The sequence below is a fragment of the Ips typographus genome, linkage group LG2, assembly GCF_016097725.1.
Source record: "Ips typographus isolate SLU linkage group LG2, UJ_Ityp_2.0, whole genome shotgun sequence".
Taxonomy (NCBI): domain Eukaryota; kingdom Metazoa; phylum Arthropoda; class Insecta; order Coleoptera; family Curculionidae; genus Ips; species Ips typographus.
The window spans coordinates 23,491,914-23,506,609 of NC_138423.1; the positions used below are offsets into that span (position 1 = coordinate 23,491,914).

General features: G+C 32.3%; 1 protein-coding gene across 8 annotated transcripts in view; it reads left to right on the plus strand.

The window, feature by feature from the left end:
- The window catches only part of LOC145724359 (multiple PDZ domain protein-like), a 93,873-nt gene that overhangs the window by 1,242 nt on the left and 77,935 nt on the right, over positions 1-14,696 (plus strand). For 7 of the 8 annotated variants that reach the window (XM_081972580.1, XM_081972574.1, XM_081972576.1 and 4 more), the window contains exons 2-5: positions 2,354-2,460; positions 3,439-3,573; positions 8,262-8,420; positions 8,479-8,628. In XM_081972580.1, coding sequence (XP_081828706.1) covers positions 2,455-2,460; positions 3,439-3,573; positions 8,262-8,420; positions 8,479-8,628 — 450 coding nt within the window. In that variant the 5' untranslated portion in view covers positions 2,354-2,454. Of the gene's footprint in view, positions 1-2,202; positions 2,302-2,353; positions 2,461-3,438; positions 3,574-8,261; positions 8,421-8,478; positions 8,629-14,696 lie in introns of those variants that run through there. The other variant, XM_081972575.1, reaches the window with a different exon arrangement.

The window sequence follows — 14,696 nt, forward strand, 5'->3', positions numbered from 1 at the left end:
CTTAATATACAGGCTGGTTTGTGGGATCAGAAATGTATCTTCTGAAAGGACATCCACATTTCACAAGAGACATTAAAAATAAAATATAATTGTATCTAAAAACAGACGAATTATGACTTGTCACGAGACGACATTTTGTGGATATGATATTACCAAAAGTATTCTGTGGTTTAGAGCAAACGAATGCTATTTTGACACAAAAGTCATTGTTATTACATGTTGTAGAAAGTATCCCGTTGGGACTGGTAATAAAAGTTCCGATTAAAAAATTACGCTGATACAATCATTCGATAATGAGAAAAGCGCCAGATAGCAAGGCACAATTTCGTTTTTCCGACAAAAAGGAATATGTGTGCCATTTTCCGATCGATGAATTGGCGTTTTTCCGGAATGAGGATGCAGAACGCTTTTGTTCGCTTTCGCTGACCGGTCCGATGCTCATCGTTAATTAGTGATAAGGTTATTAAGCAATAATGGGCCATCCTCATCTCCATTAAGCATTTTGGAATTTTCGACCTTATGCCACTATGGAATTTCTATAGGGAGAATATTGAGACCAGATGGGTTTTGTTGTTCATTTACACCGGCGGTTTTGTTAGATTATTATACTTTCTATCAAGTAAATCTGAATTTAAAATAAAATTTTTTTTTAGGTTTAGTTACTACACATTTAGGTGAACACAAATAAAATGTAAGGTCACGTGTGACAGTTGTCGAATACCGCATGCAATAAAAAATGTCAGGATTATAAATATTACAGGTATTTCTATTATCATTATATCTGGCTGGATAGATCTAATTAATTAAATAATAACATATGTATAAAAACTGCACAATTATCTATGCATAATAAGAACAAATACGAAGTGACATGTGTCAGTGTGCTGAAGCGGATGAGACGTAATTTGACAGTTCTCAGTTTTACTCATATTGTGGTAATGTGACCAACTGTCGAATGACGTCACATCATTTGTTTTGACACACTGACCCATTTTAACAATTGATATGCTGCAATCGGCGTTTCAAGTTAAGATTAGAACATTAACATTATAAATAATATGACACTGTCACCTTATACTTATATGAAATCTCAGTGTGCTTAATTCCTAACCAAAATCAACGAAAACAAACGGAGAAATGACAGCTGGAATGCCCAAAACTTGTTTCAAAACTGATCACCAGATGGAGAATATGTCTTATCATTGAAACGCCAATTATGAATTGTATTTAAATTGGGAACTGTCACATTCAGATTTAATTGTCTTCATTACTTACTATTGACTTATTTGACGTTTTTGCTGTAAACGCTATACCGGGTGAACCAAAAAGCATTTTGAAATCCAATAAAAAAAAATAAATATAAAAATTGAAAGTAGTTTTAACTTACTAACTAGGAATGCTTTTCTTTAACTATATCAGACTAGTGATGTAAAATAAGTAACTAACGGTTACAAAGTAATCGTTACTAAATGGGACTTGAAAGTAACGAGTCTTAATTCAAAAAAAGACTCGTTAGATTTCATGAGTCCAATTTATAAATCTTTAGTAGGTGTATATCTCGTCATAGTCGTTACAAGTTAAAACCGACACAAGATAAAACAAGTAGGTAATAAATAATTTTAAAAATTAAAAATCATATTGCCATTTCTTTATTACCTTTGTTTTATTAATCATAAAAATGTTATCCAAATCTGTTCTTCTCTTCAAGAATAATATCGGCCTGAAGTGTAATTTAATGGAAGTGACTAACGGGTCCGAAGTAACGAGTCTAAAGTAACGAGTCTTAAAACCTAAAGTAACTAATTGGTCCAAGTCCTTAAAAGTAACCATACTTTCCATCACTATATCAGACTGATTTATTCTCAAGCAGGTAAACCCTAATTTTTTTACGGAAAAAGGTTTAGATATGCCATTTTTGCCCTACAACAAAACTGAAAAACGTTTGGAAGTAATTCTGACTGAAAATAAGAAAATTACACTTTGACAGCGTACACGGTGACTAGGTTTATAATATTTTGACCTGCTTTTTTTATTATTTGTCTATAAAATCTAAACAGTCTAAATTATAGGTATAATAGACACATTACATTGACCAATTATACGGAAAATCGTTCTTATATAGCTCAATATCGAGATTGCATCCGTCACTTACACAAGCAATTAGGGCTAATTTTAGCCTGTCCCGGTTAACCTCCGACTAGCCAAAATATTTACAGTATAATCCTTCGACTGGTGTGTGTGATGCAAAACAACTTTTGTTGCTTTTTGCCGTTCTGATCTCAACAACCTCTCAATTTTAATGTATACATTAATGATAGGCAAACATTCATAGGTAAACCGTTTCAATTTTCAGATATTTTATACGGATGGAACGGAAGTTGGCCAACATTTCCAGAAAGGCAAAGATTCACGAGAAAACATGAGACATTGGATTGATGTAATCCGAAAAGAGAAATGGTGGTATGCATAATATTTAATACTTATAGATTTAAGAATTAGTTATTAAAAATTGATTCGATCACTTAATATTTCCATTGTTTATTTATCAGTAAAAGTTAAAACAGTAACTTTTTTTTCTCCAAATTTTGCAAAGTAAATACGGTACAGATAGATAGTTTCAGTACGGCCATTTTGTGTATAGCGACCGCTCGGAAAAGTTATTTCGGAAAGAAAAGGGTGAAAATAGGACATGAATGGAAATAAAGTTTGCCATTGCTTTCAAGTTGCTGCCTATACAAAATGGGTGTATTTATGTTTACCCACTTTTTTCAAAAGCCTCTGTATCTTTTTACAAAGGATTTATATTTTCCTCATTCGATATGAAACTCCATACAACAAATTGTTTCTGGCAGAGTTTTTAATTTAAAACTCTCCTTTATAATGCAAGAGCGTTTCAGTTTTAATCTTCGTCTTTTCGGAGAATTTTACGAAAAGTTATGAAATATGAACAGTTTGAGGTTTTCTTTTTATTCAGTTTTCTTTTATGCTTATTTGATGTCTGTTACATTTACTCAGTTTTCACAAAGTGTCAGGAAAAGTTTCCTTCCACAACATATTCGCCAGTATTTTACTTGTTAGACCTTGCTATACAGAATTGTATATCAAAAATCAAACCAAATTAGAATGATGTCGACAGTTAGTCAAAATATTGTTTTGTTACATTATGTCGTAACGTTTAATTGGCTATGCCCTACAGCCCTATAGTTGGTTTGACAGTTGTTAATTTGGTAGCAATGAGCGTTTTTGCCAAATTTTGTCAACAATTTAGTAGTCTAAAAAGTAAAGGCATTGGCGTACTTTTACTAGAAATAATTTTTGATTAAATCAATGTCATTAAAGTTCATAATACGTACTGTTATGATACGTTTGTTATGAACTTTTCTATCATAATGAACAATGATGTCAAGCGAAAATAAATTTTATCACATTTTTTTGCAGTTAAACACCGAGTGGGCGCAAGTTGAAGTCATTGATCTCATCAACGACGGTTCCGGGTTGGCTTTCGGCATTATTGGTGGTAGAAGTACAGGGGTGGTGGTTAAAACCATTTTACCAGGTGGAGTAGCTGATAGAGTAAGTATTTCTTCCTATCAAAATCTATTAAAGTCTAGAAGTAATTTTATACTAAATACAGGGCAGAAAAAAAAAATCTTAATGACACTTCTATAGAAAATTTTGTACACCAGATACAGAGTGTCCATTGCTCGTGCAGAATATTAATGGTTAATAGAGCAGTTTACGTTTAAGTGAAATTAATTATTATGTGTGATCTACTATTTATTTAAACAACGTACAACTGAGAAACTGCATTTGCAAGTATCGATTAGCAATAACTAATTTATAGTACAGCCAGTCCTTACACATTTGACCCATATGCAACTGCAGTTACCATATTAAAAAATTATGGGCTGTTGCCAAGGAAAAGCTTTTATAATGAACCTACAATTACTAAGCAGAACAGGAAAATGCTTTCCTTGAACTCCAAAAGGTTTTCAAGATAGCATTTTTAGTTTAAAAAAAGAAGAAGATAGGATTAAAACATGAATGAATGACGGTTTGGCTGCTAGAGCAACCATTTTCACTTTTTTGAAGCAGTCACTCATAAATAACTCGCCAATTTGTAGACTTTTATACATCGATGGATAGGTATGATGGAAAAAAATGGATTTTCCAACGATATGGCAACACTGGTTGGTTGGATATAGCCAATGAAATTGGATTTTCTTCTTCGTTTGGGCGCTAGGCTAGAGGGCTTCAAACTTAACCAATTTTTCTCTCAACCTTGAGAATCTAATAAGCAACTGAAAACTGTTTTCAAACTTCTGGTGAGATTTTTAAGGATCAGAATCCACTGCCATTTTGCCATTTTGGTGTTTCTGACCTGCGAAAACCGTTTGAAAACCTCTTGTGATACTTTCAAGACTCAAAAGACAGTTTAAAACACACTGGTGATATTTTGGTGTAAATGAACAGCAAAAAACTGTGACTTGTTTTAAGGATCAGAAGACAGTTTTGGAGCCACTAATACCATATACATTAGGGGGCAATAAATTGGCCGATGCACGTCATTGATGACGTTTAACGCGCCACGTTGCCAGATGTTTAGTTTTTTCATTAAAACCCGAACTTAACAGCATATTTAGACCAAAGAACCTTAAATTAAGTTAAATAAGCACTCTCAAATTTTTCATTTTTCCAAAAAATTGAAAGAATTGGAAGAATTTTTGGTGTCTTTTTTTACTACTTTATGAAATTTAATATCTCGGTAACACGAAAAGCTAGTGAGGCCAGTTTTGGCTCATTTTGTAGTATTTTTTATCCTCTTTCTAATGGAGGATTTGCGAAATCTATAAAGGTTCAAATAAAAATGTTACAATCACTCAAAAATTGAAAAAATGCGATTTTTGCAAAAAGTGCAATTTTGGAAATTTTTTATTTTGCTCCAGGAGGGTTCCAATAGACAGCAAAGGGCTTATTTATACCAAAGGACCTTAAATTAGGTAAAATAAGTACAAAAAAAGCACTTTAAAATTTTTCATTTTTCCAAAAAATTGAAAGAATGGGGGGGTATTTGGTGTCTTTTTTTACTACTTTTTGAAATTTAATATCTCGGTAACACGAAGAGCTAGAGAGGCCAGTTTTGGCTCATTTTGTAGTATTTTTTATCCTCTTTCTAATGGTGGATTTGCGAAATCTATAAGAGTTCAAATAAAAAAGTTACAATCATTCAAAAATTGAAAAAATGCGATTTTTGCAAAAAGTGCAATTTTGGCAATTTTTTGTTTTGCTCCAGGAGGGTTCCAATAGACAGCAAAGGGCATATTTATACCAAAGGACCTTAAATTAGGTAAAATAAGTACAAAAAAAGCACTTTAAAATTTTTCATTTTTCCAAAAAATTGAAAGAATGGGGGGGTATTTGGTGTCTTTTTTTACTACTTTTTGAAATTTAATATCTCGGTAACACGAAGAGCTAGAGAGGCCAGTTTTGGTTCATTTTGTAGTATTTTTTATCATCTTTCTAATGGCGGATTTGCGAAATCTATAAGAGTTCAAATAAAAAAGTTACAATCATTCAAAAATTGAAAAAATGCGATTTTTGCAAAAAGTGCAATTTTGGCAATTTTTTATTTTGCTCCAGGAGGGTTCCAATAGACAGCAAAGGGCATATTTATACCAAAGGACCTTAAATTAGGTAAAATAAGTACAAAAAAACACTTTAAAATTTTTAATTTTTCCAAAAAATTGAAAGAATGGGGGGTATTTGGTGTCTTTTTTTACTACTTTTTGAAATTTAATATCTCGGTAACACGAAGAGCTAGAGAGGCCAGTTTTGGTTCATTTTGTAGTATTTTTTATCATCTTTCTAATGGCGGATTTGCGAAATCTATAAGAGTTCAAATAAAAAAGTTACAATCATTCAAAAATTGAAAAAATGCGATTTTTGCAAAAAGTGCAATTTTGGCAATTTTTTATTTTGCTCCAGGAGGGTTCCAATAGACAGCAAAGGGCATATTTATACCAAAGGACCTTAAATTAGGTAAAATAAGTACAAAAAAAACACTTTAAAATTTTTAATTTTTCCAAAAAATTGAAAGAATGGGGGGGTATTTGGTGTCTTTTTTTACTACTTTTTGAAATTTAATATCTCGGTAACACGAAGAGCTAGAGAGGCCAGTTTTGGTTCATTTTGTAGTATTTTTTATCCTCTTTCTAATGGCGGATTCGCGAAATCTATAAGAGTTCAAATAAAAAAGTTACAATCACTCAAAAATTGAAAAAATGCGATTTTTGCAAAAAGTGCAATTTTGGCAATTTTTTATTTTGCTCTAGGAGGGTTCCAATAGACAGCAAAGGGCATATTTATACCAAAGGACCTTAAATTAGGTAAAATAAGTACAAAAAAAGCACTTTAAAATTTTTAATTTTTCCAAAAAATTGAAAGAATGGGGGGGTATTTGGTGTCTTTTTTTACTACTTTTTGAAATTTAATATCTCGGTAACACGAAGAGCTAGAGAGGCCAGTTTTGGCTCATTTTGTAGTATTTTTTATCCTCTTTCTAATGGCGGATTTCCGAAATCTATAAAGGTTCAAATAAAAATGTTACAATCACTCAAAAATTGAAAAAATGCGATTTTTGCAAAAAGTGCAATTTTGGCAATTTTTTATTTTGCTCCAGGAGGGTTCCAATAGACAGCAAAGGGCATATTTATACCAAAGGACCTTAAATTAGGTAAAATAAGTACAAATCCCGTGAAACCACACAAAAACTTGCAAATATTGCCGAAATTTAGAAAAACCAACTTTAACTGCTATAAATCATATCTGCACCCTAAATAGCTATTTTTAGTAAAATATACGTTTCTGAATAATTTTGAAATAATGAAACTATTCTGGATTTATATGTGTTTTGTTTATATCAGTAGTTTCAGGGACATCTTGTATATTTTTTAAATATTATTTTAACTTGAATATATTTGGGCATTTTGAGATTACATTTTTTGTATCTAAACGAAAAGTTTTAGAGGAAAGTATTAGTGAAGTGAATGATGAACTTAAATTATATGAAACAATGTTTAAGTTAGTATGTATTCGTTACTGGTTTCTGGTAAAATTCTCGTATGTTTTCCTAAAACCTTTATAATATTCGGTCATTTACCATTATGTATTACTTTCTTAGAATCTGTCCAAATGTCATTTTGAGCGTAATCCAATAAATGTAGATTTTTTTCACGAATTTTTTAGCTTGATAATTATTGTGATCAATGACAGCACGATGACCTCTTTAATGGTGTCCAAACATCCAAACGATTAACGTTCAATGACTGTGGAACACTCGAAAAGGAAAACAAACTGACATTTATAACGAATGACAAAAGAATCGTAGTGACAAAAGAACACTGGAAATTAATCCACGACCAACATTGGAACCGTAACAAATAAAGCGTCTTCAAACAATGGCGAAAACACAAAAGGAAAGCGAACGAGGCGTTTTATTGCGTTTTTCCAGGTCCTAGTGGAAACGATAGCCTGAGCTCAAAGGGCGACTGGAATTGGCTGTTTCCACTCTCCACACTTTAAGATGCAGGAAAAGTAACCGGGATATCGGTTGTTTTAGTGCGGTGAAATTAAATTTATCATCCTGTATAGAGGTGTATATAGACAGCAATCGAAATACTGGAACGAAGCAGAATGACGGTTGACGTTGATTTATTGCCTCATATAAAAGAGGTTGTTGGCTTAGAGAATCAAGACTGTCTATGGCGATGTGTAGGAGATAAAAAGAAAATATGATTGATTTCGTACTTTATCTTTTCAATTCTACTGTAACATTTACTGCAACTTTAGAATACAAACACTCCGTGCATTTTTGCTTTGAAATGGAACTAAATTAGGATGACGTCAGAAAAAAAAATGTACCAATATAAACAACATGAATGTAATAACAGTTTTCTACAGGGTGTACTGGATACACTTTCAGAAGCGCTATACAGAGGACACCAATACAGATCTTTTTATCCTATACTCATTTGTCAGAAATGACTTCTAAGCTACAGGGTGTTGAAATGTTAGAGACAAAAACTGTAACGTGAATCAAGATTGAAAAAGTCACTGTCACTCTTGCTTTTTTGGTGTGGTAGAAAAATGATTTTACGCGGTGTAGTTCAACACCTTGTATACATTATTTAAAGTGTTTTTCGTTAGTTTTGCGCGGAAAACTTTTTGAACATAACAAATAATTCATTATACTATTTCTATAGGACGGTAGATTACAAAGCGGAGACCATATCCTACAAATCGGTGACGTAAATTTGCGTGGTTTGGGTTCTGAGCAGGTGGCTTCGGTACTACGTCAGTGTGGTGTTCACGTTCGGATGGTCGTCGCTCGTCCAGTAGACTCCACATCTACCGATATTGAGGTAAGTAAGTATTCTACCAGACCACTTGACCGTCTTCAACAACAAGGCTGATTTCCAGACACTCGGTAGCCACGCCCCAATAGTGCCAACGAAAATCTTGGGCGACCCCGCAGAACTGGAAAGACACCTTTTGGACAATGGTTTTGCCGGTACTTGCGCCCCTCTCCCCGCCATGCCATATGTACCACTCATTTTTGGTGCGCAAAGTGTAAGTTACTATTTTATTCCTAAATGAAATTTTAAAATTACCGCTCTGTATAAATGTACCCCGATTTTGGAGTAAAAGGGAAACGTACTGCAATATACAGGGTCCAGTTTTAAATGTTAATAATTCACCAATCCATAGCCAATTAAAAAATAAGTTGACATTCATTGTGTCATTTTCCTGTAAAGTGCGTCCTAAGGAAAATACAGTCCTTCAAATTTCTGTTGTCATTGTCATAACTGTCAGACCGTTGGAGCAATATTGATCAAATTTGGAACAAGCACTTTATTACACGTTATTACGGTCAAAGACCCAAAACTAACCCAACCCAACTTAAAAATTGTCTTGGAAACGGAAAATTCACTTAAGAAGTTTAAAAAATATTATTGTAGCCAGTTTTCATAGTTTCCAGACAAACTGAAAGACTTTAGTTTTGAAAATTGACTTAGAAAAGATAAAAATTTCAAAAGCTTAAAAATTGTGTTTGTAACCAGTTTTCATGCAAATCGAGAGACTTTAATACTGAAAATTGACTTGTAGACATAAAAACTACTTTTTCAAGAATTTGTTACAACAAATTCATACATTTAAACCTTAAAAATTGACTTGAACCCCAAAATGTGACTGAACTAATGAAAAGTGACATCAGAAGCTTAAAATTTGCATTTGAAGTAAGTTTTCATAATTTGAAGACAAATTTCAATATTTTAGTCTTGAAAATTGTCTTAGATGCAGGACATTGACATTAGATTCATGAAAATTGTCTTGAAAAGGAACTTTTCGTGCTTTTTACTTTGCTTTTCATTTTCTTCGAATTCTGGACTATTTTTAGTGCTTCAAAACTGCTTTCAGCTTGGAAAATCGAGTTTCAAGACTATCTTCACCAAGTTATTGACATAGCAAACTTAAAAAACAATTTTTACATTCTTCATAGACTTAAATCGACTTCTAGACACCTCAGTGCTAAAAATTCGGGTATTTCTTAATAAACTAGACTGTTTTTAGTATTTTAAGGCTGTTTTCAGTGCCTCAAATCGAGTTTCAAGACTATCTTTACAAAGTTTTTGACTTATCAGGCCTAAAAGCCAGTGTGTCCACTGACCATAGTCTTGAAAATGTTATTTCAAGCTTCTTCACTATTAAATTCACTTCTACACTCATAGGTGCAATAAATTGTAGCACCTGTAAGAAATTTTTGAAAAGACTGTTTTTAGTGCTTTTTAAGACTGAAAAATCGAGTTTAAGACTATTTCAAAAAGTCAAGTTTCTTCAGTAATAAAAGTAAAAAATTTTGGTACCAAATGCTACAATAATAGTCTTGAGAACTAATTTTTAGAAATAAAATAGTCCGAAAATTTAATTTACTTCTAGACTTGTTGTCCAGTCCAGAAAATTCAGTTGTACACCAATTAAAGTCTTGAAAATATACTTTTGGACTCTCTTTAGTCCTAGTAAAGTCATTTCTAGCATTAAAAGTCAACTTTTGTATTATTTTTAGTAGTAAAAAATGAGTTTCATGCACAATACAATCTTTGTCTTGATTTCCGGACTTTTTTTAGTTCTTGAATGCCAGTTTCAGACACTCAACCAGGATGGCAGTCTGAGAAAGCGAATCATAAGACCATTCCTGGTAGTAAAAAAGTTTTTAGACTATTCAGTACAAATTTGGACTTTCACAAGTCTTGAATGTTCAGTTTTAAACTATAAAACGATTTTTTAAATTGAAATTTGGAGGACTGTATCTTCCTTAGGAAACGTTTTTCAGAAAAATGACATAATGCAAGTCAACTTATTTTTTGATTAGCTATCAAATGGTGAATTATTGACACTTAAAACTGGACCACCCTGTATAACGTAATGTCAAGATTCAGTATAAAGCAGTAAGAACAGTGACGCCAATTCTACTAAATTACCTCTAGTTCTAAAAGTTTTTTCTAAGGAAAATATCATTTTTTAACGCAAAATCAGTCTAAAACTTCAAATTTTCCTTCTGTGCAATTTCATGGATAAAATGATTCCAGTACTGACAATTTGTTATATTCCCGGTTATTTTACCATCAATAGCAGGATGATTCAATACACGTATGGCAAATGTCATAGCCGTTCATAAGAAAACAATAACTTTGAAGTAGTGAGACAAGTGTCAGTCTGCCCAAATGGATTTGAGGTCAGTTGACATTTGGTCACCTGATCATTCATTATAATGATTCATTATATCAATTTGCAGTCTTTCTAAACTTTTTTTGACCACCCTATAGTGTTGTAGAATTAAAAGCTGAAATAACTTTAGTACTTGATTGAGTTGAAACCTTAATTTGACCGTTTCTATTTTAATAGCCCTTCTTGCAGTTATTCACGTTATTCGACACGGAAGATTGTAACCGAGATTGTAACTAAACTGTTCAGTTTGAGAAAAGTTAGTTTGATTTTGGGATGGATATAGACCTATTGGAGGTATATTTTAAAAATATATTCAAGATGTACCGGTTGTCCCAAATACAGAAAAAGTATCAAAGTTCTATTTTTTTAAATGGAATACCTTGTACTTTATGTGATATCCAGTATCTACTCAACTGTAAATTGTGCCCCCACGCAAATACTAAAATTTTGAAACGCTCATGTAAATAACTATTAATGGTGATATCCCCAAATAGAACTCGCCCAACAATTATTATTTTTCACATATACAAAGTGATAAAAAGCGTTGTCTGAACTGTAACAGAAGTTTGACAAATAGTTTGGAAATGGAAAAACAACAAAGATAATGAAGATCCAAAAAAAAAGTAATTTCAATTTTGTTTTCACAGACACTGCAATGCAATCCAATTTGAATTTTTTAACACTAAACTAGCAGGAAAATATCTAAACGCAATTTGCGCCCTCTTACGTATTTTACATGCAAAACCATAGACCTCGGAGAGATAATATAAATTGGAGCAGATTTGCAGGCGGGAGTTAATATTACATTCTAAAGGCACAGACAGTGGCTTAATGGCCTTTACCTGGCACGCCTACAAATTATACTGAATGGATCGTATTTAAAACACGTACATTACATATATTAAAACGAATACTTGAGCTTTATTAAGTTTTTTTTTTCAGTCAGTGCTTAGGTTCAGTTTTCTACACAAATTATGGTTTAGAAAATGTTACTTTTTTGCTTCAGTGCGGGAAACCAATCAAAAATGGTGTAATGAATAAATCAATATGCAGTTGTATTAAAAGTCATTTTGAACGTAAATACCTTCCTCTTCTTCTTATTCATATTTAAGATCTCGCGATCTGTTAGTTTTGCAGGTTCCTCTGGATCAGTAGTGGTCTCTGTAGATCGTCCTCCGTTTCCGCGAAAATAGCTGCATCATCGGCGTAGGTATCCCATATTTAGTGATGATACGTGCTCTATAATTATCTCCATTAGAGATTGAATAGAAATGGGCTAAGTCTGTCACCTTGTCTGATGCCTCCTGGTGTCGGTATCTCTTCCGTATAAGTGAATACCAATTTAACTTAATCTTTACTGTTGTGCAGAATCTTATAGCTAAAAACAGCCAAAATAACTGAATCATTAATAATTGTTATAGTGTGCCAACTACAGATTAATATTCAGTTATTGTTCCTAATTGAAAACTATAGACATACTACCCAAAATAGAGGGTTGAGATTTTGACGTGCCCAGAAACTTTAGACAGATATCCTTATCTGTTACAAATAATTAAATTCGGTATCTGTTTATTTAAAGGCGAAGTTGGGAGAAAGTTTTGCGCAATTCTGCTAGTTTGGACGGTTTATTTGCATCTGAAGGCGACCGTGGTTAAATGTATTTCTAAATTGCTTTCGAAAGTAAATCGATACGTTTATAAGCTGAGACTTCAAGTATTAGCAGGACACGTGTGTTGCATTTGCTTAAAAACCAGTTTTTGTGATTGGTCAGAAAAAAGCAGCAACCAAAAATGGTGCTCAGCTAGCCTTAGCATTACGGAAACAAAATCCAATAGTGTATACGTTTTGAGCTTTTATTAAACAAAATCTTTGATTGGAATTATTAAATAATTTAATCAGTGTCTCACGTGTGTGTTTCACGTTTAATATACAGGGTGGTCCAGTTTTAAATGTCTATAATTTACCACTTGATAGCCCATCAAAAGATTCTAAGATAACATGCATTATGTAATTTTCCTAAAAAACAATTTCTAAAGAAGATACAGTTTTTCAAATTTCATTCTGAATTGTCTGAAACTGCATTTTAAGCACTAAAAACAGTCCGGAAATCAAGACAAAAATTAGCTTAAAATTACTTTACTAAAACTAAAGAAAGCCCAAAACTGTATTTCCAGTACTTTAGTTGGTGTACAGCTCAATTTTCCTGACTGAATTAAGTCTAGAATTCAATTAAACACTCCAAAAGAAACAGTCCAAATTAAATTTTCGGACTAAAAATTAGCTTTCAAGAAACTTATTTACTTTGATTTCTCAAGAGCCTGAAAAGTTTTACTATTATAGATAGTCTTAAACACGATTTTTCAGTCTTAAAAGCACTAAAACAGTCCGAATTTCTTAGAAACGTTCCAATTTAGTGCACCGATGAGTGGAAAAGTCAATTTAATAGTGAAGAAGCTTGAAATGACATGTTCAAAACTATGGACAGGGTACAAACTGACATCCAGTCCTGATAAGTCAAAAACTTTGTGAAGATAGTCTTGAAACTCGATTTTTCAGGCCGAATTTTTAGCACTGAGGTGTCTAGAAGTCAATTTAATAGTGACAAAGAAAATGTAAAAATAGTTTCCATAAACTTGGTGAAGATTGGATTGGAGAAAGCAGTTTTGAAGCACTAAAAATTGTCCAGAGTTTTAAGGAAATGAAAATCAAAGTAAAAAAACTTGAAAAGAAGTCTTGAAGTTGAAAATATTAAAGTTTGTCTTCAAATTATGAGAACTTATTTCAAATGTAAATTTTAAGCTTCTGGTGTCACTTTTTAGTGTCCAAGTCAACCTTCAAGGTTTAAATGTGTGAATTTGTTGTCAAAACCATAAAAAGTAGTTTTTCATATCTACAAGTCAATTTTCAATACTATATAGTCTTTCAATTTGTCCGGAAATTATAAAACTTGTTAGAAAGACAATTTTTAAGCTTCTCAAAACAATTTTCATTGTTTCAAAACTAATTTATTGGTTCCTAATTCCATTTTCAACACTAAAGCTTTCCGGAAACTATGCAAACTGACTATAAAGACAATTTTTAAGCTTCCTAAGTCAATTTTCACCGTTTTCAAGACAATTTTTAAGTTGGGTTGGGTTGGTGTTGGGTCTTTAAACGTTACTCAACTCAATTATCTCCTAAACAAAGTTTCAAAACAGAATTTTATAAGAAATACTTTCTGTTTTAACTTGAACAAGGAATTGTTACAAATTGTTACAAACTTGATCAAAACACCGATTTTTAAACTGAAATTTGAAGGACTGTAAGTTTCTTAAGAAGCTTTTTTCAAGAAAATGACATGTCAGCTTATCTTTTGATGGGCTATCAAGTGGTAAATTATTGACCTTTAAAACCACCCTGTAGACGAGCAAAGCAAATTTTAACCATAGATCAAAACTTACAAATTACTGGACACGCTCTATGTGTATAATAAATTGTTTTCAATGTTGTAAATTGTATGTTTCGGTAAATTTCAGGACGCACAAATAATGTATGTGTAGGTCGCCAACTCGCCACGTAATAATTGAATGTCATGAACAGATTTATTTTGTTATTTACAGACTTACCATCTTGAAAATTCTGTTTTAATAAAAATTATTCGTTAGGTTTCATTAATCAAAGTCGTCAGAAAAATAATTGGTTTTCGAAAAGATTAATCGCGTTAACTCGATTGGAATCATCAGTGACTAATACTGTTCATTTATTTGTACTAAATTGAAATTGGGGGGATAAACTCTGAAAGTATAAATATGAAATCTTCCAAGTGACAGATCAGTCACTTTTTTTCAACAGAAAAGTGTTATTTTATAATTACAGATTCTTTTCTCTTAAAGTCTTAAGTGATTGCTGTACTTTTGTCTAGCAACTCACCA